The 26,531-nt window shown below is 34.2% G+C and overlaps 1 protein-coding gene across 1 annotated transcript; it reads left to right on the forward strand.

The window, feature by feature from the left end:
- The first annotated feature begins 13,452 nt into the window (after nucleotides 1–13,452).
- On the forward strand, nucleotides 13,453–23,810 carry LOC122599688 (UPF0613 protein PB24D3.06c). Its single transcript, XM_043772236.1, has 9 exons — nucleotides 13,453–13,711; nucleotides 14,487–14,563; nucleotides 15,503–15,608; nucleotides 18,025–18,117; nucleotides 18,217–18,282; nucleotides 21,042–21,187; nucleotides 22,781–22,889; nucleotides 22,979–23,043; nucleotides 23,504–23,810. The coding sequence occupies exons 1-9, from the start codon at nucleotides 13,490–13,492 to the stop codon at nucleotides 23,649–23,651; spliced, it is 1,032 nt and encodes a 343-aa protein (XP_043628171.1). The 5' UTR covers nucleotides 13,453–13,489; the 3' UTR covers nucleotides 23,652–23,810.
- The last annotated feature ends 2,721 nt before the right edge of the window (nucleotides 23,811–26,531 follow it).

The following is a 26,531-nucleotide window of genomic DNA, read 5'->3' on the forward strand; positions in this document are numbered from 1 at the left end:
ATCGGCAGGATTATAGTTTGCGGCAAGAAGATTTTTAGGAGATGGTTTAGGAGTGTAAGGTGTCCTATTGTTGCGTGGATCGTAATAAGACGTGATTCGTTATGTCAAGAGTGCGGAATCCTCTTGAGATAACTAGATTGCTATTGCCTTTCATTGATTAATGAGCAATTAACCAACCCAAGGAGATGCACAAGGCTTGTGGTTCGTGTAAGAGACTACACGAAGGAACAATTAACCTTAGCTCATAAATTCGTAAACTATTAACCAAGATTTGAAAACGATTCACCTAATTTCGTAGATTAGGTCTTGTATTTATACTAGTTACGTATTGGATCGTGTGGGCTTAGGCCTTAATTACGTATTAGGCCTGAAACAATAACTAATCGTTCTACCTCGTGCTAACGTCAGCACGAGGTTCATCCTACATGCTAATGACGTCAGCACGAGGGACGACCTTTAGTTCTTTGTTTGACTTTGTTTGACTCGTACATAACATTCAATCACCGTTTAAGTGTTCTACGACACTTATAAACCTTGATTCTATGTTCTTGTACCTGCAAAACAATATATAACACACTACAAAACATAAACAGATATAATATTGAAGTTCAAACATAATTATTAAATATCAACATAAGTTCTTATTTAAATGATTACACACAAGTTCTTAAAAACATAAACGATAATCAAATCTATATTGCGATTGTCACAACGAATCTGCATCTACAGACTCCCCCTTGACGATTGCAACTAGATCTCTTTAAAGTCTTCAAAACTTGAACTTCAAATTATCCGTTAAACAAAAGTCTGATGCTATTCGCATGAATTCTCTCTTGCAAACAGTGTGCGAGAATGTTGCGATAGCGCCTTTCCTCAACTCTCCAAAAATCCACAGCTGAACAAGGTGTATCCAGAAGTCTTCTCTGATCACCTCTTGACAAATTGACAACCTGCATTGGATCATACATGCGTAGCAACATCTGTTTCTTTGAATCATCAACAAACATCTGTGCTTCGCCTGACTTGATATCTATCTGCCAAAATGTCATCTCTGTCAGCATATCTTGATCCCATCTGATAGCGGGAACTTTCTTAACACATTTAATCCTTCTCTGAACAAACCTAAATGTGCCATCTGGATTCTTAATCTTCTTCAAAGGTGTTAGCTTTATCATCCTTTCTTCTGGCTTCAGACCTCTGTCACTGAAATACTTAATTCTTTCATCTCTGAATCTATTCCAGTAAAAATCTGCAAGTCCATTGCTCTGAAGATTAACGAACCAGTGTCTTCCCAGATCTATCATGTCTGAATCACTAAGAGAGTGGAAATGTCTTTGACTTATTGACATGTACTGGCAACCCTCCTTTCTCTTGATAATAAACAATTTGATTCTGTGATCATAGAACCAACTTTGAATCACTAAGAAGTATTTGGGTGCATCCTTGTCTAAGATATATTCCCAAAACATCGATGGTTTATACGTATCACGTATCATCAAACCAGTATGTCCTCTATAACCTGGAATCAGTCTATTAACAATAAACTCATGATCTTGCTCCACCGGAGGTATATTAAATCTTCCAAGGTCAGCCTCTCGTGTAGCATCTATATTCCAGTATAGATCAAAAATATTGTTATATCCTTCATCGACTATGTTTGCATATACAGCAAATCTTAACCTTGCAGCATTTTTAGGTTCATCTGGACTATCTCTGATTGGATTGAGATTGAGATGTTCTACTTCAGCTATCGGTTCAACTTGAATGACTTCATCTTCATTAAAGACACGATCAAAGTCATAAGGTGTCTCAAGCAACCTTTGTCTATCAGCTTCCGAAGTAATGAACACTCCTTCTTCAAAATCTTCATCATCGATACTTTCTAAATCTTCTTCAGCATCAAGATCGTCCAATGCACCTGTTGTTTGAAGCTTATCTGCAATTCAAACGATTTACATATACAAAAATAAAGAACATAAATCATAAGTCAAGACATAATAAAGTAGTATAAATACATAAAAAGAAATTAAAATAAATAATACTAAATCATGAGTTTATTATCTGTAACCTGCACACTTAACAAACTTCATTAATGTATCAAAATCAACAAAGTATTATCAATATGCAAAACAACCAAAAGCTTAACCTATCGATAAAATAAAATCTAAGGTAAGTCAAATCTTTGTCAAGCATACTTATCTACCAAAAACAATTGAAATTTCAAAAATTTAATTGAAACACATTCAAAAATATTTTGACTTTTCAATTTCCAAAACATTTCATTTTCTAAATTAAAAACTTATGTATTAATTAGAAAATCCATCTTGTAAGCATCTATACCGTAAGCAGCAACACTTATATAATTCACTAAGAATTATGACTTTTAATGCTTATCAAATCTCTCGTGCAATAAAAACTAGTTTGACACACAAACTGACACTTATTACCAAAATAAAAGTAAACAAAAATGAAGATAAAAGTAAAAATAAAAATAAAAAATAAAACTAAGCTACTTTATTTATGTACAAGAAATCTTAAGTTTATGCAAATTAGATCAGATTAGTATTTAAATAAGTCTGCAAGTGAGAAATAATTCTCTTATTATTAATTATGAACAGTGATCCAACCACGATTACCGGTATATTTGTACTCTTAAACACTCAGTACTTCCAGTTTCCTTTGAGTTATGACATTTTCGACATACCCTGGCCAAGGACAGTCACCATGTAACCCGAGTAGCCTAATATGCCATTGAATAGTTTGCGAACTTATGTGACCCACATTCAGATATACTTCCGTAATCGATACAAGCAATAAGATAACAAAAATTCAATGTATATTCAAAAACATCCTTAACAAATCATGAGACACTTTATAGATAACAGAATTTAATTACTTTGTGATTTCACTTATTTGCTTTTGCATTTCATTATTTATAAGGAACCCGTGATTTTCTATGGGACCCATGTAGCGAACTTTCTGACAACCTATCCCAAGTTGGAAGCTTTAGGTAGGCTAGGTATACATAGACACCCCGAGGACATACTTGTCCGAATCTCAAAGACCACATTAGCCCCTTAATTAACATTCATTTCATTTGCATAACAATATCACATTTACTTTCATGCTCATGATTGGTAGAGGTCTTTGCCTATATATTGAACAAATCTTATAGTAATGCTAGATCTTTTACAAAATTTAAGGACTAGATCAATTTATTACTGAAAAGCAAGCAATCTCAGCCATATATCTGAATATGTTTCCCACAAGAACATTGTATAATTTAAGTTCAGATTAAGGAAACCTTGCTACTTTGTGTCTACCAATATATCCCAAATTGTAATCACTGAACTAAGCAGTTATATTATGATTAAGCAGACTTAAAAGCTAAGTATCCTCACTTCTAATCATCTTACTTCATTAACTTAAATCTCTTCATATTTTTTTCATTTTCTCATTTTTAACATTTTTATGGTTTTTATGACACTAAGAACTCTTTTTGTATTTTTATGACTCTAGCTATTTACAGACACAAACTTACAAAATTAGTTCTTTGAGAGATTTAATATGAATCAGCATTCTTCATCCCATTGAGAAGAATTAACTTCTCAAATCGAGTCTTATCAAATGCTTTGGTATACAGATCAGCTAAATTATCATCGGTTATAACCTTTTCCAAATGAATTAACTTCTTTTGGGCACAATCACGCAAGAAATGATGTCTACTATCAATATGCTTGGTGACCTTATGCATGACAGGGTTATTTGTAATGTCTATAGCTGACTTATTGTCTATTCTAATAGGAGTATCAAGAAAATCCATACCGTAGTCACGAAGTTGTTGCTGAATCCACAATACCTGGGAACAACAGCTACCAGCAGCCATATACTCTGCCTCACATGAAGACTGAGCAACACATGTCTGCTTCTTGCATTGCCACGATACTAATCTCCCTCCTAACAACTGACAACCTCCAGTCGTAGACTTTCTGTCATTGTTACAACCGCCAAAATCCGAATCAGTAGATGCAACAAAATCAAACGTTCCTCCCATTGGATACCATAGACCAAGCCCTTGGTTTCCCTTAAGATAACGTAGAATACGTTTTGCTGCAGTCAAATGTGACTCTTTCGGACTAGCTTGAAATCTAGCGCAAAGACAAACAACGAACATAATATCTGGACGCGAAGCAGTCAGATACATCAATGAGCCATATGTCTTGGACTCCTAAACCATGATTTTGCTGAATAGGAGTACCATATGTCTTGGACTCTTGCATTTGAAACCTCTCCAAGATGTCATCGACATACTTAGACTGGTGAATAAAGAATCCATCTTTCCTTTGATCTACTTGTAGTCCGAGGAAAAATTGTAATTCCCCCATAGCACTCATTTCAAACACATTTTTCATGCTCATTTCAAACTCTTTGCACATCTTTATATTGGATGAACCAAAAATGATATCATCCACGTAAACTTGTACAATTAGATAATCTCGCTTCTTCCACTTGATAAACAATGTGTTGTCTATCGATCCTCTTGTAAAGCCATTTGTCAACAAATGCGTCGACAACTTTTCATACCACACTCTGTGTGCTTGATGCAATCCATAAAGAGCCTTATCCAATCGATATGCTCTTTTTGGATAATTTGGATCTTCAAACCCCGGTAGTTGGTAAACATACACTTCTTCTTTAACTTCTCCATACAAGAAGGCACTCTTAACGTCTAACTGATACACCTTTATACCTTTGAAACTTGCAAAAGCTAAAAATAACCTTATAGCTTCAATCCTAGCAACTGGTGCAAAAGTTTCGTTATAGTCATATCCTTCTCGTTGTGCAAACCCCTGAACAACCAAACGTGCTTTATTTCTAGTAACGATCCCTTTGTCATCTCGTTTGCATTTATATACCCAACGAGTTCCAATTGGTTCTTTACCTCTAGGCACATCTACTAACTCCCAAACTCCAAGTTTTTCAAATTGAGCTAATTCTTCTTGCATAGCTTCAACCCAACATGGATCTTGAAGTGCTGCCTTAACATTCTTAGGTTCTACTTGTGAAATGAAACCAGAATACAAACACTCAGTTATCAATCCGGTGTCTTTCACTTCACAAAACAAACTAGTTAAATCCTTTTTCAACTGATTTCTAGTTCGAACAGGTTTGTAGCATTTCCAAGAATATTTTCAACTGGGTGATCCTTATTAATTCGATATTGAGGAACCGAATCAACATTCAAACTTTCTCCTAAATTTGTTCTAATCTGAAACTCAGAAGAGCTGAAATCATCTTCTGATTCTTCAGAAATAGGATCATCATCAGGCAGTGTAACCTTCGATGGAGTAGGTGGTGTAGTGTTTGCGGGTTCATTATTGTCTGAATCTGGTGTCTTATCCTTGTCCTTACCACTTTCATCAACATCAGTAGTAGATTGAACGTTGGTTGGAGTAGTATCGACATTCCGAGCAGGCGGAGATATAGGAGTATTATCCATGTGATCTCTTAAAATAATCACATCATCAATTGTTTCAGGATCTGAATAAGAATCAGGACCATGTAGTGAACTAAACACACTATCGTAATCAAAGTTTTTGCCACTTCCAGAATGAATAGCGGGCTTATGACTGACAATCTTGACATTTGTTCCCAAATCAACTTTGCCGGTCATGTTTTGCCTATTCTAGAATGAATAGGCAGTGGTGTTCACTGGCTTCCCATCAGGGTCTGAATCTATTGTTAAAGGTGCAGAAATAGGAGTTGATTTTGAGGGTGAAGAATTCATATCAAATTTTCTTAAAATATCTCTAACATATTTTTCTTGATTAATAAAAATACCATCACTGGTTTGTTTAATCTGGAGTCCAAGAAAAAAAGTTAATTCACCCATTAAACTCATTTCAAATTTTGAAGACATGATTTTTGAAAATTTCTTGCACAAAGATTCATCAGTAGAACCAAAAATAATATCATCAACATAAACTTGTACCAACAGAAGATTACCTCTTTCACGAAGAATAAATAAGGTATTGTCAATTGCTCCTCTTTTGAAACCATTTTCTGATAAGTGTTTGGTCAGAGTATCATACCAGGCTCGAGGGGCTTGTCTGAGGCCATACAGTGCCTTGTCCAGACGATATACCCAATGTGGATGCTTTTCATCAATGAAGCCTGGAGGTTGCTTGACAAAAACTTCTTCTTCTAATTCTCCATTCAAAAATGCACTTTTTACGTCCATCTGGTAGACCTTGAACTTATGATGAGCAGCAAAGGCTAAAAACATTCTGATGGCTTCTAACCTTGCTACTGGTGCAAAGGATTCTTCAAAGTCAAGATCTGTCTGGACGTACCCTTGTGCCACCAATCTGGCCTTATTTCTGATCACATGACCATCCTCGTCAACCTTATTCCTGAAGACCCATCTGGTTCCAATTGGTTCTTTCTTGCCAACTGGAGGAGGAACCAGATTCCAAACTTTATTTTGTTCGAACTGGTGAAGCTCTTCTTGCATAGCTATCACCCAGCTTGGGTCATTCATTGCCTCGTCAATCTTCTTTGATTCCATCAGTGATAAGAAGCTGACATATAAACATTGTTCACTAGAGGCACTTCTGGTCTGAACCCCTCTACTAGAGTCACCGATAATCTGGTTGATTGGGTGAGCTTTTGTCCACTTAGAGTATTGACCAGGATTGTTTCTTACAACAATATCAGTGCAAGAATTCAATTGATTCTCTAGAGTAAGATTTTGCCAGACAACTTCAGCATCTTCATCAGAATCTGTAAGATCACGATTTGCATCATGAAATTCTTCATTTAAAGGCATTTCTTGGATTACTGGCTCAAAATCAATTGAATCTGATACTGGAGGAGTAGTACGAACATCTGATCCAATAACAAGTTCAGAGGGTAGTTTGAAACTTATTGAAGGATAGAATGAAGTATTACTGGGAGGTTTTTCAAATTGCACTGGTTCCAAGTCAGGATGACTGGAAGCATCTTCAGATGAATCTTTATTTAAGTTGATAGGATCAGATTCACCAAAGATAATTGGACTTTCTGGGGGAGAATTAAGGGTTGGCCTTTTATTGATTTCTTCATTTGACTCATCAAATGTGACATGTATTGACTCCTGGACCTATTCCAGTCTCTTGTTGTAGACTCTGAAGGCTTTGCGAATGGCTGAATATCCTAAGAAATATCCTCATCAGCTTTGGCATCAAATTTGCCTAACTGACTGGAGTCGTTCAGGATGTATACTGGACATCCAAAAACGTGAAAATAACCAATATTTGGTTTTCTATTTCTCAATATTTCATAGGATGTCTTCTTGTGTCTCTTCACGTATATTGAGCGATTTTGTGTATGACGAGCGGTTGCAATTGCTTCAGCCCAGTACATTTTAGGAAGACCAGATTCAGCAAGCATACTCCTGGCGGCTTCTATCAGCGTTCTGTTCTTTCTTTCTACAACTTCATTCTGTTCTGGTGTGTGTGCTGATGAGAAATTCTGGGAGATGCCAGTGTCAGTGCAGAATTTCTCCAAAATTGCATTCTGGAATTTTGTTCCATTATTACTTCTTAACTGACACACTTTTCGCTTGTATTTGAGTTCAATTTGCTTGATAAGAGCGATGATTTCAGCAGCAGTTTCATTCTTTGATCTAAGAAATATTACCCAACAATATCTGGAGTATTCATCAACAACTACCAGGGTATATTTCTTACCAGCACGAGTCTGAACATTCTGTTTTGTCTTGAAACTGGTACGTTTCTGCTTCCCCATCTCACATCTTGGACATGGCCTTTCCTTTTTGAAGGAATACAGAAGGTATCCCATTTGCGAGTTGTTTTCTGGACAACTTGTTGATATTTTTGAAATTTAAATGGGACAACCTTTTATGCCATAGCCAGTTTGTGTCTTCATCAGCCTTGGTATATAAACACTGCTCTGAAGGAGAGCTTTCCATATCCATTATGTACACATTCCCTTTTCTGGGAGCAATCAATACTACCTTCCAATCCTTATTAAATACGATGCCTTGAGAGATGTTAAATAACACCTGGTAGCCATCATCACACAACTGGCTCACACTTATGAGATTATACTTCAATCCATTTACATAAGCCACTTGTCTGAATTTGACTTGACCATTGTTCAGAACACCATATCCCTCAGTCTTTCCAGAACCATCATTTCCAAAAGTAATGGAGGGTCCGTCTGAAACTTCGAACTCCTCCAGCAGGGTCTTACATCCGGTCATTGTCCTGCCAGCAGCGCTGTCAAGATACCAAATATATTTCTTTCGATCGCCCTGCACATCCACCAGATTATTAGTTTAAAGGTTTGCGAACCCATCGACTGATGGGTTCTCTGGATCCACAAGGATGGATCCCAGCAGGTATCTGGTTGATTTCACTTTCAAAAATAGTGGGTTTCTCAGTAAACACCACTGGAGCTGACAGTTTTGAAACCTTTTTCTTTTGCTTATCAATAGGTGTGCTTGATTTTTCTTTCTTGGAAAAAGGTTTTGTATTTTGTTTAGGGCCAGATGAAGTACCCTCAAAATTGTTAATTCTTGCATTACAACTTTGAACTTGACGAGCTAGTAGTTGAAACTGACTCTCTAGTCTTAACAAAATATTTTCTTCAGATGACACCATAGCCTTTCCAGTTGACTGTACTTTTGGCTTAGGTGGAGGAACAACATTCTTCTTTTTCTGAACCTGTGGTTCTTTAGAAGATGATTGAGGCAAAGGTTTATTCTGCTTAACCTTCTTGACTGGAGCATTCATTTGTGGAGCTCCAGTCTTAACCTCAAACAATTGAACAGGAGGAATAATACAAGTTTTAGGTGTTGTTGGTTCATCATAGATAGTGCTAGGTTTTAACACTTCAGGCAGTCGGTCAACAACAGGTATTAATGCAGTAGCATTCACATCACCCCCCCAGATATGCACGTTTTTGGGAGGGGTACTGGTTACGTGCAACATCATATGGTTTCTTGGTCTCAAGCCATGACTGGATAACAAGTTTTTCTTTTGATAAAAGATTTTCCAGTTCATCCTTTTCTTGGACCAGTTGTTCAGTAACCAAAACTTGTGCTTTGAAAGCTAGTTTAATATCTTACAATTCTTTTAACTTAGATTGTAAGTTTGTCATTTCAGAAAAATCTATTTCAAAATTATTTGACATTTCTGAATGAACAGTTTCCACAAACATTAAATCAGAGTTTAAAGCTTCAGCAATGTCCAATTTTAACTCAGGATCAGTTTCTTTGTCATAATCTATTACCTTTTTAATGACAATGTCTACCCATCTTCCAGATGTGACATCTTCTTTCACCAGATGCTCTTCATCAGCTAGCGCCATATAACAACAATTTCTTTCCTTTTCATCATCGACTGATGAGTCATCAGAGGGAACCCATTCTTCTTTTGCCACCACGCATTTATTATTATCTTTTTCTTCAGACATGAGAACAATTTGAGCCTTAAGCTTTTTGTATTTTAATCTGTAGCCATCATCAGGCTTGTTATAAGAAGTTGATGGACCAGATTGTGAGACAAACTGATTGGACTTGCACTCTTTCATGAAATTACCTTTTCTGCCACACTTAAAGCATGTCAAATTGGTCTTATCAGGGGAAGAACTGGGTGCATTGTGTCCAGTGAGTCTGTTAGCTCTGGCTTTGAAACGGTTAAACGTTTTAGCCATCATAGCTATTAGATCATCACTATCAGTTTCATCATAAACTGGAGAGATATTATTCATGACTCCAGAATCCATTAATTCAGATATCATCTTCTTCATAGAAAATACATTCTTGGAAGACATTAATGCTGCACATGGTGGTTCAGTATGACTAACCACAGGAGAACAACTGGAAGCATGATTAATAGCATCTTTTTCTGCCTCAATTCTCTGGGCTTGATTCTCTTCAGTGAATCTGAAGGCTCCATACAAAGATGACAGAGTATGGGAATGTAAGGTTTTACCTTGTCTCAAGACCACGATCATATGAGACCATTTTGAAGGAAAAATATCACAAAATTTTTCAAGAAGTATGTCCTTGTCCTTCTCTACCCCAAGCCCTCTTAACTGGTTTATGATAGACATAAATCTGGTGTAGGTACCAGTTAATGATTCATTGGGTAGGGCAAAAAATGACTCGTACTTCTTATTTAAAGCCACTTTCCTGGTAACAATAGTATCATCACCACCTTCATACTGGTTCACTAGTTCATCCCACATGCTTTTGGCACTGGGATAAAGCACTAGTGTAGGAATTAGAGCTTGAGGAACGGCCCCGAGGATCATGACTTTTAAAGTAGTGTCAATATTGACAAGTCTCCTTTCCTTTTCAGACCAATGTTCCTCTCTCTTTTCCCTCCCAGATGTTGCTCCAGTTGGATCAAGAAGTGGATTGAGAGGACTTCTAGGAATATAGGGTCCTTCATTTAAAATTTTAAGCATATTCCTCTCAATACCAGTAACATGTAATAACATCCTAGCCTTCCACGTGCCAAATTCATCACCATTCCCACTGAATTTGGGAACAGGAGTATTCGAGTAGTGCACATGCACGTAATAGGAGGTGGGGGTGGTGGATTATTGTTAGCATGGTCATTGGTTTGTTCAAATTCATTTATGGATGGAGGTCTAGTATTTAAAGGGTTTCCTTGTGTATTCTCTGGGTTGGCCATCAAGAGAATGCAGATCTAGGCAAGTATGTTAGCCTTTTGCTCTGATACCAATTGTGAAGTCCCTCACTCGATGGTTAACCCACAAGTGTAGAATAATAAGTCAAGTAATCACTAGATAGGACTAGTATTAACTTCAAGTAAGCACTAAATTGGACTAGTATTACGATAAATATAAATGCAAGAATATATATAACGTAATACGTACTTAAGCAATATAAAGATAAGCAAATAAGTAAATGGTGAGACACAATGTAATTTTCAAGAGTATTTTATTTATTGATGTTAAATAAAATACAAGGTTGTTGCGGAACAAGATATTACAAAGTAAGTATCTAAACAACCTATGAATTACAAGTGATCTAATCTTTGCTAAATAAACTCTTTGATCGAAATACTTAAAGTTGTGAAGTATGACTGTTTAGATCGAGAGTATTTGAGCAAAGGCACCAAATTGCAAAAGTATGTGATTTGGACGAGGAAGTGACTTTGTATTTATAGGCAAAAAGAATAAATATAATATTCTTTTTGCCGTACAAATATGGTTACATGCATTTAAGGAAATTACATTAATTCCTTAAAAACATTGATTAAAGTACAAGAATAAAGTCACATGATAGTGACTTGTCTTCTCATTAATCAACCACCTTTACATGCGTGTAAGGCTTTTAACAAGAGACAAATGGATTGTCCGGTTAAAGGCATGTAAAGGCATAAAGTCAATTCCTCGTAATCAGTGTTCAGACTTGTAAGGTCTAGAACACCGACAAGGACTCCAGTCAGAAGATCTGGTAAGTCTTCCAGTGAGCTCCGCTATTTGTCAGACTTCTTTCTTCAGACTTCAGTCTTTGACTTCAGTGAGAATGTTCTTCAGTGGAAAGATCTTGACTGGAGTGAAGTCCAGTGAACAAATCTGGTGGAATCCAGATTGCTATACAAGTAAGTTGTTCATTGGTCTTCTCATAATTTCTGGACAAATCTTCAGAGGGCTCCAGTGGTCACGTCTGGAGCTAGTCCAATAAATCTGGACCTAACACAGAATACGATCCAGATATGGATATCAACAGAAAGTAAACGCAAGAAACAATGTGCTAAAACTATATAGGTAATATATATAATCAAGTATTTAGGCAATTGAGACACGATGTATTTTTCAATGTATTTTATTCATTCAAATAAACAAAGTACAAAGGTTGTTGCAGAACAAAGATAATCACACTTGTGAAAATATCTAAACAACCTTGAAATACAAGTGATCTAATAACTTGGAAATACTCGTAAGAATTACTTAGAGTATATCTTATAAGTTGCAATGCCAAAGTTTCGAGCTGTTTGCAAAATGTGAGAAGCCTTGTACTTATAGGCAAAGTCCATGATGACGTGGACTATGCCGTACAATACTTTGTTGGGATAAATTTAAGTAAATCAATAAGATTTCTTAAATCGTGTATTTTAAGGTTAAGTGTGAAAGTAATTTGATGTGACATTTCACACTTTATTCCAAACCATTTGACTTAATCAAAAAGCTTCCAGAGACAATGTTATTGTCTAGATAAAGCATGGTAAAGTAAAAAGGTTTCCTTGTAATAATTGTAAAGTGTTGTAAGTATATTGCACTGAGATGCTTCAGTCTTCGATCAGGTAGAATCTTCTCTGAGCTCTGCTTCTGAGATGATTCTTTTTCTTTAGTCTTCAGTCTTCGACTTTAGAGTGAATGTCTTTAGTTTGGGCTGATCTTGATCTGAAGTGAAGCTTCAGAGAATTAATTCTGAAAGGCTTCAGAATTTATGTACAAGTATTTTCTCTGAAACTCAAATATTTCTGAACAAATTATACTTGGTCGATTTTTGACCTAACAGGATAAGAAAAGGAATGATAACAAAAAATATTGTTTTTTCATTCTTGAGTTTTTTTAGTGAAAAAAATAGAATGATATGATAATTTAAAAGTTTATAGACCCAAAAGTTTCTTCCCAAATTGGTAAGATTTGAAAAGAAATGAAAATTTTGAAAATATTTTTGTGTGTTAATATTATTCTAGCCACCATTGCATTCAACATAGATATTTTTGTAAAAGTAGCTCATTTCCTTACCTATAAACTCAAAAATGCATTTTGTATACTATTGGTATTATTTTTTTCTTTTGTAAAAAAAATTAAGTAACCCCTAATGTCGTCTTTCACAAGTTTTAGGTCTCAATACTTTAACGGTGTATGAGGAAGGTTAATATATAGACATCCTTACTCCTATCACAATGGTGTAAAAAGGCTGCTTCTAAATTTTATATAAAGATAGAAAAAAACCCCAATCTTGATGAGGACACATCCCGTTTTATGAAATATTTAAGTTTTTATATAAAAAGGAAGTGTTTGATTAAATTAAATGAAAAAGAAAATTTTTTTTTGAGAGAGATGGAAAAGTCATGAATGCCATTAAAAATATTTGGGAGGATTCAAAAAGAAAATTGAGTTGAAGGTATTTGATTGGTGGAACTTAAGAGAGATGAGAAATTTGGAGTCATGACTCCTTCCCTAAAACCCTAAACTTTATCAATTATCATATTTTAAAGGAAAATGATTTATCTTTTTTAAAAAATAGCCTAAAAATCTTCCTAATAACTTTAGCTTGTGACATGTAGATACCACTAATTCTCTTTCCTAATTTCATTCTCTGATTTTTCCACATGTCTTTATTTAAAAATTAGGAGGATTAATCATTTCTGTATTTTAAATTAATAATGTAGACTGGATGATTTATTACCCTCATTATTGATATTAACGTAACATGAATCCCATGAGCCCATCTTCATCCTCTTCATCTACAACTTCCTGGTTTTCGGGCATCGTACGAGCTGGCCGCAAGTCAAACACTTCTACAACGACAACAACAATGTCCACCAAATCCGCTATTAGCGTCGGAGGTGGAGGTGGGCCCATAGCTGGGCCTATCAATCGCAAGAATCAGTTCCGTGGTGTTATGTTTAAGTACGGTCCAAAGGCTATTCAGGTATATGATATTATTAATTTAATTTAATTTTTTAGTAATTAATGATTTCTGTGTGTTACTTCAGTTTGAAGTTAAATTAGTTTAGTAATTTGGGTATTTGAGCGTTGAATCTTGAAATCTTTCTGATTTTCTAGTTTTAGTCCCAATCTAGTGGATCCGTTATCCCCGCTCCTATTCCCGTGGCTGATTTCGTACTACCTGATGAGGTTCGATCTCGGGTTCAGTTTGTCTTACCACTAGGCCATTTTGGAAATGATTTTTGTAGTGCCCCGCCTGGTAACTAGTTTTAGAACAATTCTTCAAAAAGGATGTCAAGCTGTTAATTAAAAATTGAATATGAAACAGTACTCTCGTACATATACACTTGGGTGCAAACGACGTTAGAGCGATGATGATTAAAAAATGGATATACTTTGGGACAAAAACCCACGCCTTTGAGCTGTACCATGAAATCGGGTTTGGAAATAACTGGGAACTTGTCGACCTGGTTGTAATTTGCTATGAAAGTAGAATGTTATATTGCAATGCGTTTAATAAGCATATAAGATGATAAAGTGAAAGACGACCTGCATGGGAGTTTAGTGTCTAGGTCTTAAGCTCAAAATGTCTCCATTTGTTTTCCTTCTGACCACCGGCCACCTTCAAATCGAGTAAATCACACATGTCAACCTTTTGCTCATAGTTAAATGTTTTTTATAATCTTTATTCAAGCTTTTGTTTTAGCTAGTTATACTCCCTCTCACATGGACGTCAATATGTTTCGCCTTTGATGCAGGTTGCTTTTAAAACCGGGAATTATAAACAACAGGTCGTTTTTATTGGTGGATTGACAGACGGGTTTTTGGCTACAGAGTATGTTCTCATCAGCTCAACAAACCTTTGCATACCATCTCACATACATCATGACTTTAATACCATCAAGGAATAACTAATAGGAGAAAATATATATCATTAAGTCACTGTTTCAGGTGATACACATGTCTTTTGTTGTTGTTGTTGTTGTTAGATTCTCTTATATGAAGTTGAGAATATATACTTATATACACACACACGTCATTAATTCCATATTTCTATAATTTAAAAAAAAATGTTAAAACAGACAACTAAACATGTATAACACTTTGTGGAACAAGATCGATAGAATGTGGATGGAGAACCCAAGTCTTTCAGGATTATAGAAAGATTTAATATGAATATTGGTAGCTTACTCTTTCTTTTTAGATAATTAAATGATACAATAAGCATATTAAACAGATATCATATATTGTTGATAACTAGGTCTCGAACCAAAAAAATAATAAATTGTGTGCCATAATTGTAGTTATAGCAACTATTTAAGCTATGATTTTGGTTAAGAAACGTATGACCATGTTAAGGACTTTATTGTGGTCCTTGTGGATATACTTGGCCTCACAGGGACATGTGGGCTTACTAGAAAAATATAAACAAGAATCTTTGGATGTGAATACTTACGTATGGGGGAAGCTATTTGTAATAACCTAGGAAAATACATACAACGGATCAGAGATCATGTCTCTAGCCAAACAAATGGAGATTAGGGACGATTGTTGAAAGAATATGGGTGGGTTATGTGCCAGTTGATCTCCTTATAAATCTGATGGACATGAATATGGATGTCATGCAAGCCCAGTTTAATAAATGCCCATTCATCATTGTTTGAATTTGAATTTTGAATCTTAATACCACTAGAAATTATTTTGAGGAAGGAGAATGTTCATTTAGTAAATGTTGGATGAAGTTTGCAAGACTTAATCATTGCGACTTCTGCAGATATTTGGAGCCACTAGCAGTTGCGTTGGATAAAGAAAAATGGTCACTGGTCCAGTTTTTGCTTTCTTCTTCTTACAGTGGATATGGTATCTCGAGTTTGAAAGAGGTAACTACTCATTTTTCTCAATTATCTCTATGTTTACAGTTCCATACCTGTTTAAACTTTCTGTGAGTAAACAGTAAAGTTAGTATGTTGACTGTTGAGCTATAAGTTCCAATAAAAGTTTGAACTGCACAAAAGAGAATACAGCTTATGTTCACTATTTCAGTATTACTATCATCTTCTTACAGTGGATATAGGAGCTGTTTTCTTTTGATATGTGACCATTCTAGATATGATTGAACTTATGTTTTCAGTATATATAATCTAATTTCACATACACCAAAATATTCAATAGAACCATCTCCTAAACTTTGTGTACCCATGTGAAAATAGAATAAAAGGAAACTAAAACCTTCCATATACTTTTATTCTCAAAAATTAAATTGAAATTGAAAAATATATTCTGGATAAATGCAAAGTTGCAAAGATCGGGTCAGATCAGTCGCTAGGACTATGTGGGAGTACCCTGGGTGTACGCGTATGGGGTTTTTTTTTATATAAAAGATAAAAGTAATAAAATTTGAAATTATAAGTATAGAAATATACTAGATACATAAATTAAATTGTTTAGAAACGTAAACATAATCCTTCAAATATTGGAAACATATAAATATTGTTAATAGTACTTCTAAACGATATACATTATTTTTTAAACAGGTTTTTTTAAAAAATAAAATAGTTTGTCCATATTTGCATGAGGTTGACTCGTTTGAGTTTTTAGTTGGGTAGAGGCAAATTGTTTTGATTGGCTGTCAAGTCCGAGTTTTACAACACTGAAATTGCTCCAAAATTGTACGTGTATTAATGTATGACATAAAAATTAAAAGTAGTTTTCGCATAGGAAGTACATCTCCTTAACACTTTAATTGAACATAACCTAATTTTTTATATCCTTAATAATCCATGATTACTTTTATCTATACTTCTATACTATATTATAAAAAGAATGACGCTTTATTTTTGGAAGTGTTGAAAAAATGTAATATTTTCACTTAGCACTCTTTAAAATATTTTTACCTCAATTACTTTTACATCAATCATTTATGTTTTAAAATATCTTCATTAACCCTTTACATCAATTACTTTTACATCAATTATCTACACCACTCGACGCATCATCTACCACCAACAGTCTCCCGCACCATCGTATTGTTGCCGCCATGACCACCGCCGCATCGCGCGGGTAACGTGCTAGTAGTTTTATATCATTTTACCTGATAACAGTGGCGGATCTAGGTTGCAACCTCATGGGGGTCATTGAAACCTTACAATGATAACTTGATTGACACAAATTTAAGAAATGGGCCTGGTTGGGTCAATATAAGCATAAATTATTGTTATTATGTATATTTGACGAGATCTCAAAAATATTTTTAAAATCACTTATACCTGATAAAACATTGCTTGTAATATTAGATATTATTTAAAAAATCATTCTTATAGTCGTTATGCATTTCTTATTCCATGTCATTGAACTTTTTGACTCCATCGAGTTTTTAAAACGTCTAAATAAGATTATTAATACAAAAATACTAATATCTATCATAATTTAGAAATCAGAAGTCATGTAGTACTTTATCAAAGTACATGATTCCTACACAATATTAACATTTCAAACACACAAACCATATGTACACATTTAAATTAAAGGTTAAAGAGAAACATATCTTAAGATGGGCTTTAAATAAATAATCTTTAAAGTTGAAGGTAAAGGCTGAACCTTATAATAATTATCAGGGGCTTTAAATAAATAATCTTTAAAGTTGAAGGTAAAGGTTGAACCTTATATTAATTATCAGGGGCTTAACTGAAAGTATAATTAAATGACTTATCATCTTCAATATAGAAAACCTGTACTCAAAAAAATTTCCATGGCTGGGTACCTTTGAAGTTTGTAAAATTATTCTTTTAGTCAGAAAGCTTCAGATCGTAAATTTTAGAACTTAAATGGGTTCATATTATTTGCTAAATGTTTAAGGGGGTACCAAAGTCTATATCAAAGGGATTCATATAAAAATAATTCATGGTCATTCTTAAAAAAACTAACTTCTAAGGGTGGTCCATTGAACCCCCTTAATGTATGTTAGATACGCCTCTTCATGATAATAATGTAAGTGTTATTTCGTTCAAGAAGTCCTAATAATCAAATTCCCCATGATAACTGATACGTAGGAGTATTTCATAAAAGTTGTTCACATGCACATTTGTGAAACTTGTTTTAAGCTAATCCTGCTCTGACTCGATGACCAATGTGCCCGACATTCTGGTTTTGCCACCACTATTCATTTGTTTCCTTGACTAAGTCTCTCAAGTCCTACCCTCTTCATTTTTCTTCTTATTATATAAATTTTACCGTTGGTTATTTTTTCATTCTCTGTTAAGTCCATTAATTCCTTTTTTGCTTCTTTCATTATGGAAGGATGCCTCGGAACTTGATCAGTTAATCAATTACTTGATAAATAAAGATGATTCAGAGGGCGTAGTGCTGCTTGGGCATAGTACAGGCTGTCAGGTGAGTTCTTTTGTAATTGCTTTGTTGAAATTGCCTATAATCTGAAATCAGATATCAGATACAAGAGATTATATAAGTTACACATGATTACTTGTGTAGGATATTGTTCATTACATGCGTACGAATGCAGCATGCTCTAGAGCTGTTCGTGCTGCTATTTTACAGGTATCAGCTACTCCATGCAACCTATGTTATCAATTTCGGTGGTATGCCGGTGGTATACCAGTTTTCGGTGAGTAGACACAATTTCGGTTTCATATACCAGTTTCGATTTCGTTTCCGAGAATACCAGTGGTATTGACCGAAATTCAACCTTTTCTATTTCGGTTATTTCGGTGGTTTTATCGGTTTAACTTTTTTTTGGCCAAACAGAATAGAACATGAGAGGAAATAAGGTGGAAACAAGTAAATACACATACATACATGCTTCTGAAATGTGAATCTTGTTTGTAGATTAAAGATTGGAGTGGTCTTGCTCTAAGTAGTTAAGGACCAAAATTTCGGTGTTTCAGTCAAGCACTCGTATTTGAAATATCGGTTATTTCAGTGGTATTTCGATGGTATTTCGGTGATCTTAATTTTATGAAAAATATTATACATAATAATATATATACCAAAAAGATTGCGATTATACACAAAATAGGAATTATATTAAGTAAATACTCAATCTAAATATCAAATTCAAGCTTAAAAGTGTCAATCTTTGATAGATTAGTGTTAATACTTCAAAGTTTTACTGTTTCTTATGTTGTTTTTTAGTTTGGAAAAAAATAATTTAATAAAAAAATATTAAAAAATCTGAAAAACTAGTATACCACCGAAATTTGGACCGAAATTTGACCGATTTCGGTAAATTTCACCGAAAATCTCGGTACCGAAATTTTGGACAAAAATCTATACCGGTATACCAGTGGAGGACCGAAAACCGAAATACCACCGGTATACCACTGGTATACCCATGGTTGTAAATATTGGCCATCTCGGCCGATATATTGTCGAGATATCGCTTCTCAGAGGTGGACTGATACGAGAAACCTATTATCGGGCTCATATCTCGTCCTGGTCAAATCTCGGTCAATTCCGCAATATCGCTGGCTTTCGGTCAAATATAGGCCAAAAAAATAAGAAGAAAAAAGAAAAAGAAGAAGAAGAACAGGGGGAGGAGAGGGACACCATTTTATTTTTATTACCGACGGTTTAATCTTGTACGTCATCATCTTTCCTGGCCATTTTTCCGGTCATCGTTTTCTGCTCGCTCTTCTTTGTTTTAGATCTAAAGGCGAGTCTTTGAAAATGAGAGATTTTGGAAAAGCTGTAAATGGCCATGTGACAGTGATATACCACTACATACAGTACATCTTTAAATTTTTTATTATTAGTACTACACGTGATGACACTAGTACCACCTTTAAAAGTTATTAATATTTTATAGTGATATGTGATGACACTATTTTACTGGGCAATTAAAAGTACATTTGAATTTTTTATAGTTATATTAATTCAAAAATCATCAATATTTTAATTGAAGTAAATATATAACTTTATTATTGATATGTTAGTTATTAAAATATACAAATATAAATATATTTTTTGATATACAAGTAGAAATTTTTGTAAAACATACAAATCTTGAATATATTATTAATATATATTAAAAAAATATTATTACTTTATAATTTAGGGCAAGGTTGTAAATATCGCTTTTCGGTATCGTCTCGGTCGACCACTGATAAGCGATATATCGGGGATATATCGGAGATATCGGATTTATCGGGAATATATCATCTCGGTCGACCACCGATAAGCGATATATCGGGGATATATGGGCCGAGATAACTGAGATTTACAACCATGATTTAGGGTATCCGATATATCCTATTTATCGCTTATTGCTGGTCGACCAATAATAAACCGATAACCAATATTTACAACCTTGGGTATACCACTGAAATTGACTAAATAGGTCTTATTTGAAATATGAAATCCGAACTCAACTTTGTAATCTTCAAGATGTAGATTTCGATATATATATACACACATACATGTATGAGGAAGAAAGAAAAAGATTGCGATATATATATATATATTCATATATGTTATTATGTATATGTATATATATTGGATAGAAGAAGATAGAAGAGATGAAGTTAATTGGGAAAAGGTAAATAAAGATAAAGACTGGATGGTGGGCAAAATGATGATGAGCTGTTGGCAACTCATTTTGTAGCCACGTATTATACAAGATTTGTATTTAAAATCAGTTTTAATCTTCTGTCATATCTTCAAAATATATATCCATATATAATTTACATTTTGAACCATTAAATTTTGATTCAGTCTTTTTCAGTCCACAATAGTTGCATAAAATATTATATTTAAACTTTTATATACTAAAAAATGATAGATAATAATATATAAAATATAAATTTTATATATAAAATATATAATTATTAGTGTTTAAAACTACCGAAATACCACCGAAATACCACGAAAAAAACCGATATTTCGCTTACTAGTACTTGACCGAAACACCGAAATTGTTGTCCTTAACTACTTAGCATGCAACTTAGATTCTTTGTCTCAATAATCTGGATATTGTACTCTCAAATAGTTTTGTTTCGTTTCTAGATGGCCATATCTTGACTTATATATATCCCCAAATATCATTGTCATCCTGCTATATTATTATGGAGATTGGAGAGACATATAATTACTATCTTGGAGATTGGCATATATCTGATTATAAGTGTTTGTGGTAGTTCCACCTTGAACCATGGAACTTGCTATGTATCTGTAGTTTATTTTTCCTAGCATATAAGTTAAATAAAAGATAATCCCTATCTTACCTTGTATGTTATCCGATTTTCCAATTACATTTGTAATGGGTGAAGGGATCTTATTATGCTGTTGGTAGAATTATTCAGGCTCCAGTTAGTGATCGGGAATTCAGAGCAACCCTGCCCGAAACTGCTGAAATGATTGATTTGGCTTCAAAACTAATAAGTGAAGGTCGTGGATCGGAGTTGATGCCCAGGGAAGCAAATCAAGATTCTCCAATATCTGCTTATAGGTCAGAGTTATATCACCTACTTAAATCCTGTTGGTTTTTCTGCATCACCCCTTTGGGCATGTTATATAATAAAATAATATTTTAGTCAATACTATGTGTGTGTGTCTTTTTTTTTTGAAAGGCAGAAGAATATATTATTAAACGACTACTAGCAAGTCGCTAGTGAGTCCAAGTAGTACAACATAATTACACGATGAAAAGAAAATAGAACTACACAATAATAAACCACTAAAACACCATGACAGTCCGGATCTTAACTGGAAGGGTACTAAAATGGATGGAAAAAAACCTGAGGAGACCCCATGAAAAAATCCCCAAAAACAGCATCTCATACAGACCTGGACCCAGAAGGATTCCCCAAAAACAATAATCCCCATTAAAACCTAAAACCGCACCATTTTTCCCATGATAAATCTTGATTCTTGGCTCGATTCTTAACCCATAGGAAGCTAAGACTTTTGACCTCTTTTAATCGTTGCCACGAGGGAGGAGTTCCATTGAAGCATGTGTCATTTCTCATTTTCCATAAACACCAACAGGCTGTCAGAATATGTGTGTGTCACTTATCATTCCTTTTTGTAGGTGTGAAATAATTTATTTAGGATCCTTATTTAATTAGCGACAATGCTAGTGAGCATCCTTTAATTAGATGGATATTAAATACCTTAAGGTGAAATTTGTGTGGGCTAGTTGACTAACACAAGCACTATTTCTCTGACGTTGTAAACCTTTTGCTACAAATATCTTTGAAGTGAGGCAACTTCAACTCATTTACTTATGAATGGATCAACGGGTTTATCTTATTTGTGTTGATAAAAGATATATGGTAGACAAGTGTGTTACATGCCGAATTATTAGCAACCTAATAACCCTGCCCTAATATTCATCGTTGAGTTCAGAAAATCTAGGGATGTAAACGAGACGACACAGTTCCTGATCTACCCGAAATCGACTCGTAAATTATTGGAAATCGACTCGATCCGAGTCGAGCAATGTTCGACCTCGAGCTAGTTGAATAGAATTTGAGTCGAGCTCGAGCCTCAAAATAGCATACTTGAAAAGCTCGTGAGCTTAATCGAGCTTGTGCTATTTTACAATTTTACCCTTAAATATTATGTATTGTTACATAATAATTCTTTTACCGAGCCGAGCATGAAGTTGTTGAGCTTATAGGACCAATTTGATTTAAGACTTAGTATAATACTTAATCGAGTCGAGCCGAGCCGAGTTGGGCTTGAAACTGTCCATTTGTAGGGTGAGCTCGAGCTTGAAAATAAAGGCTTGGTCTAGCTCGAGTTGAGTTTCGAGCTTCGAGTTTTATAATCAAGTCGAGCTCGAGCTTCTGTGCAGCTCGACTCTATTACACTGATATCATGCTTTTCTCTTATCCTATTCTACATCTCAAATTACACCTTTTCTTTCATCAAAAATGACATATTTCATGAACCTGTAAACTTTGAAAGTTAATAAGATTGAAGCATATATACTTCAATAGAACTTTTGTTTAGGAGTCTTGTGTTTCAGCCAGTAACCAAATATTTGTTACTTGAATAGCTGTATAAGTGTATAACTGATGAAATTGGTACCCTGCAGATTTCACTCCCTTTGTGCATACATGGGCGATGATGACATGTTCAGCTCTGACCTCAGTGATGACCAGCTGAAACAAAGACTTGGCCACATGTCTAACACACCTTGTCAAGTATGCGTATATCATTTTCATGATTTCATTGTTGTTCAATGCATATAAAACTATATATTTTAATCATATTTAAATAATGCATTATGTAGGTAATATACTCGATGGCTGATGAATATGTACCAGATTATGTTGACAAAAAGGCATTGGTACAAAGGCAAGTAGAAAGTCCTTTCTATTAATACTCTACAAAAATATATTGTATACATGCATATTGTTGGTCAACATGTCAGTATGGTTAATTTTTCGTCTAGTTCGAAGCGATGGGTTTGGGTTCACCAAAAACACTTTTGTTCAAAACCCTTTGATTAACAAAAAAAAGTTTTACCTATGATTGCTAATTATTTATAGCTCGTTGATATACCAATTTAGATTTAATAAATCTAGACTTTTGCTAACTTCCAGCGAGTTCGACCCGAATAATCAGTTCTACTTTTTCTTTTGGGTAGAAGGGTTTTACCTTGGTATTATGGATAATCAGTTCTACTTATAAGCAAGTGTTTGCTTGTATCCCGTTTAACCAATTAGTGATAATAACATTAATCGGCTCGTTCATAGGAAAGGTTAGCTGAAAGATTGGGGGATTACTGATTGTAGCTTTATTGTTCTAATTACAGATTGTGTAGAGCAATGGGGGGTGCTGAGAAAATTGAGATAGAATGGGGAAATCATTCTCTATCCAATAGAGTTGCCGAAGCTGTTCAGGCAATAATGGCATTTGTGAAAAGTGGGGGTCCTAATGGCTGGGATGACCCTTGGAGCTAGACAAAAATGGTGGCATTTTCTTTCTCCTAACATTGTTTTACATTTTTGTTTCACTCAAGTTTATTCTATTAATTTTATAACATCTTTACCATGGTGTTTGTTACATACTTCAAGCTGTAATTTTATTTTTTCTTTCTCAATATACCAAAAGCTTAGGAAGGACTTGGGTTCTTGACTGCTCAGATTTTGTTCTTAAATGTGTAGAAGTTGGTGGTAACCGGGGTATAAAGAGTATGTATACGTCATTCTTTATAGTTGGGGGCTTGGGGCTGGTTTTGTTTCACATGCGAACACTTGTGTATTCTTCCTCTGTAATGGTAGCTCGTCTTCCTAACATGCTAAATCCGAATTCTTTGTAGTCGTAACTTATATATTTTTGGGTAGAAGGGACTTTAAACCCTTGTTCATGTTAGTTACTGAAGTGTGGTTTGTGAATTGCTGAATTTCTGGTTTTGTGAACACGGATGAGTTTCAATCTGCATACATGCCACCTGTATCGTTTATGATCATTTTGCGAAAGTAAGAATTTTACTTCTATTTTATTTAATCTGAATTTGATATCCTTGGATTTCACGAATATGATTTGCTATTTTGGGTTTCACAAAGTTCCATTTTGCATTTGACCCCAATTCGTAAATTGTTATCAGATTTTGGTTTTTTAGGTAGTTGTCATCATGACCTCAATCAGTAGTGACTATCTATCGCAATGAGAAATTCAAAGAAAACTATCGTAACTCGATTATTAATCTCCATCAGTGTGTCAATACTAAAGTTGATAAAACTATCGGTTTTTAATCATATTTTCGAAGTTCCGGTAATTTTGTATATAGTACCTAGTACAGATACAAAAAAGATATATTTTAATACACTATACAATCTTATCTTATTTCATAATATTATTTATGAATCCACAAATACTTGAAGCGCCCTGACATACAAAAATCTACACTCGAGTGGACATCCGAAAATATGACTCGCTTATATGTATCTCTACTAGATTATAACCCGTGTGAAAAACGGAAAAAACCTATAAAAAAAATTACATTTATACGTATAAAAAGATAGCATAATGGTATAACAAATACTTAAAAGCTATTAAAAAATGATCGAATAATAGAATAATGAATACGGTGACGGACCCAGGATCCTAAAGGACCCGTAGCACAATTTTTCAAGGGATGATAGGCAAACCCGACATCCGAAAGATTTGGGCCGGGTCGGGGCAAGCGTATCGGGTCATGGGTCGGGTTTTGGGGTTTTGGGGCAGAGACCGGCATATGCCTAAATTGATTAGCTATTTTTCAATTAATGATAAATGGGTACATAAACAACTAAAAGCAAATGCTATTTTTATGAAGTAAAACAAACTACTAAAACATGTGCGAAACTAAAGCCACGTCCTCTATTTCTTTAACCAATGGCGAATCTAGCTAAATCATCCACATTAATAAAACTTTGAATGATACAAAATTTAGCTATGTTTTGGAATAAATTTAGACTCGTTACAAATTATACAATTTCTATTCATTTTTCATAATACCAACAAATATTTAGAAATCATTAATAATCATTACACATAATTGAACACGACACAAAATGTGTTGGTATCTTGTCTCGTATAAAAGACTTAATTAAATAGAAGATTTGCATAAATTAAAAATGAAAGATACAAAATATATACTTTGTTTTCAGTTTGTTTTATGACTTGAATACGAAATGGAGTTGTCTTTTGTAACACCCGTAATTTAAAAAGGTGAAGAATATAATAGTAATGATTTATTTATATGTTTACATAAAAAAAAAAATTATTTATGTATATGTTATTTGTATCTATAAATTAATAAATTAATTAAGAAGGATAAGTATGATTTAAAAGAGTTTGTACGTGGCATGCAAGGAAAGGTGACAGCTACTAGCTCCACAATTATAGATATTTCATCAATTCATCCTAATCTCCATTTTCTCGAATCCTTTAAGATTTTAGTTACTTTATCTAAAAGTCCATAACCTTCTTCCTAACCGAGATATCAACACTCACAACTTCACAAGTGATTCCAATACTAACAATATAGTTTACTAATGAGAATAAAATAGTAAAATCTTGATGATGTGATTGGAATTCGGGAGAAAGGAAGCGAAAGTTGGACAATCTATGTGAAGCTATTAACTCCAACTAAACTCCAAATTTTCATACAAGGTAAATTCTGATTAAATATTTTCTTTCTTTCTTTCTTTAATGATTATAATTAAATAAATGGGTATCTACTTCCACCTTCTTTTCCTAAATAACATGTAAAAGTATAATTGTTTTCTTATAAGACCGGTATCCCATTTCTTTTGTACCCGTAACACCAAAATATAACATAAAAAAATTTAAAAAACTTTACACTTCACGGACGAAACGGACCCGTAGCCCCAACTACCCCTTGGGTGTATGTCGGTCCGCTCCTAAATGAATATAAACCGGTTGTTTTTTTTTCATAAATCAACCATAGTATAAATATAATTTCAAATACCAATGTTTGACTGTGAATTCTCATCCACTTGATAAGTGTTTTTTAGTTTTATGTTGTATCACAAATAATTATATTTTAAAGATTACAACATACGTTTTTTTTCCAGTAAACTGAAAGCTAAAACGGTTGGTCTAATACATGAAGGTAGTTAACTACGTATAGTATAAAAAGTTATAAGGATTCACGCTATCTACAAAATAATTGGATACATAAATAATAGTGGTTTTGTAGAAGCTGATTTTATGCCTATGATCCACAAGCATGTAATCTCCTTCATTGAACCCATTATTGATTTCTCTAACGCAATAACGCCCCCTTCATTAAATTGGAACTCAAATGGGACAATTTTTGGGGTATATTTATA

The sequence above is a fragment of the Erigeron canadensis genome, chromosome 5 (genome assembly GCF_010389155.1).
Source record: "Erigeron canadensis isolate Cc75 chromosome 5, C_canadensis_v1, whole genome shotgun sequence".
NCBI lineage: Eukaryota > Viridiplantae > Streptophyta > Magnoliopsida > Asterales > Asteraceae > Erigeron > Erigeron canadensis.

Excerpts from the sequence above, each read along its gene's own strand:
- LOC122599688 (XM_043772236.1), top strand. The coding sequence starts at position 13,490 with ATGAATCCCATGAGCCCATCTTCATCCTCTTCATCTACAACTTCCTGG. Across the intron at positions 15,609-18,024 it reads GTATCTCGAGTTTGAAAGAG|GATGCCTCGGAACTTGATCA; the intron begins GTAACTACTCAT and ends TCATTATGGAAG. Across the intron at positions 18,283-21,041 it reads TTCGTGCTGCTATTTTACAG|GCTCCAGTTAGTGATCGGGA; the intron begins GTATCAGCTACT and ends AGAATTATTCAG.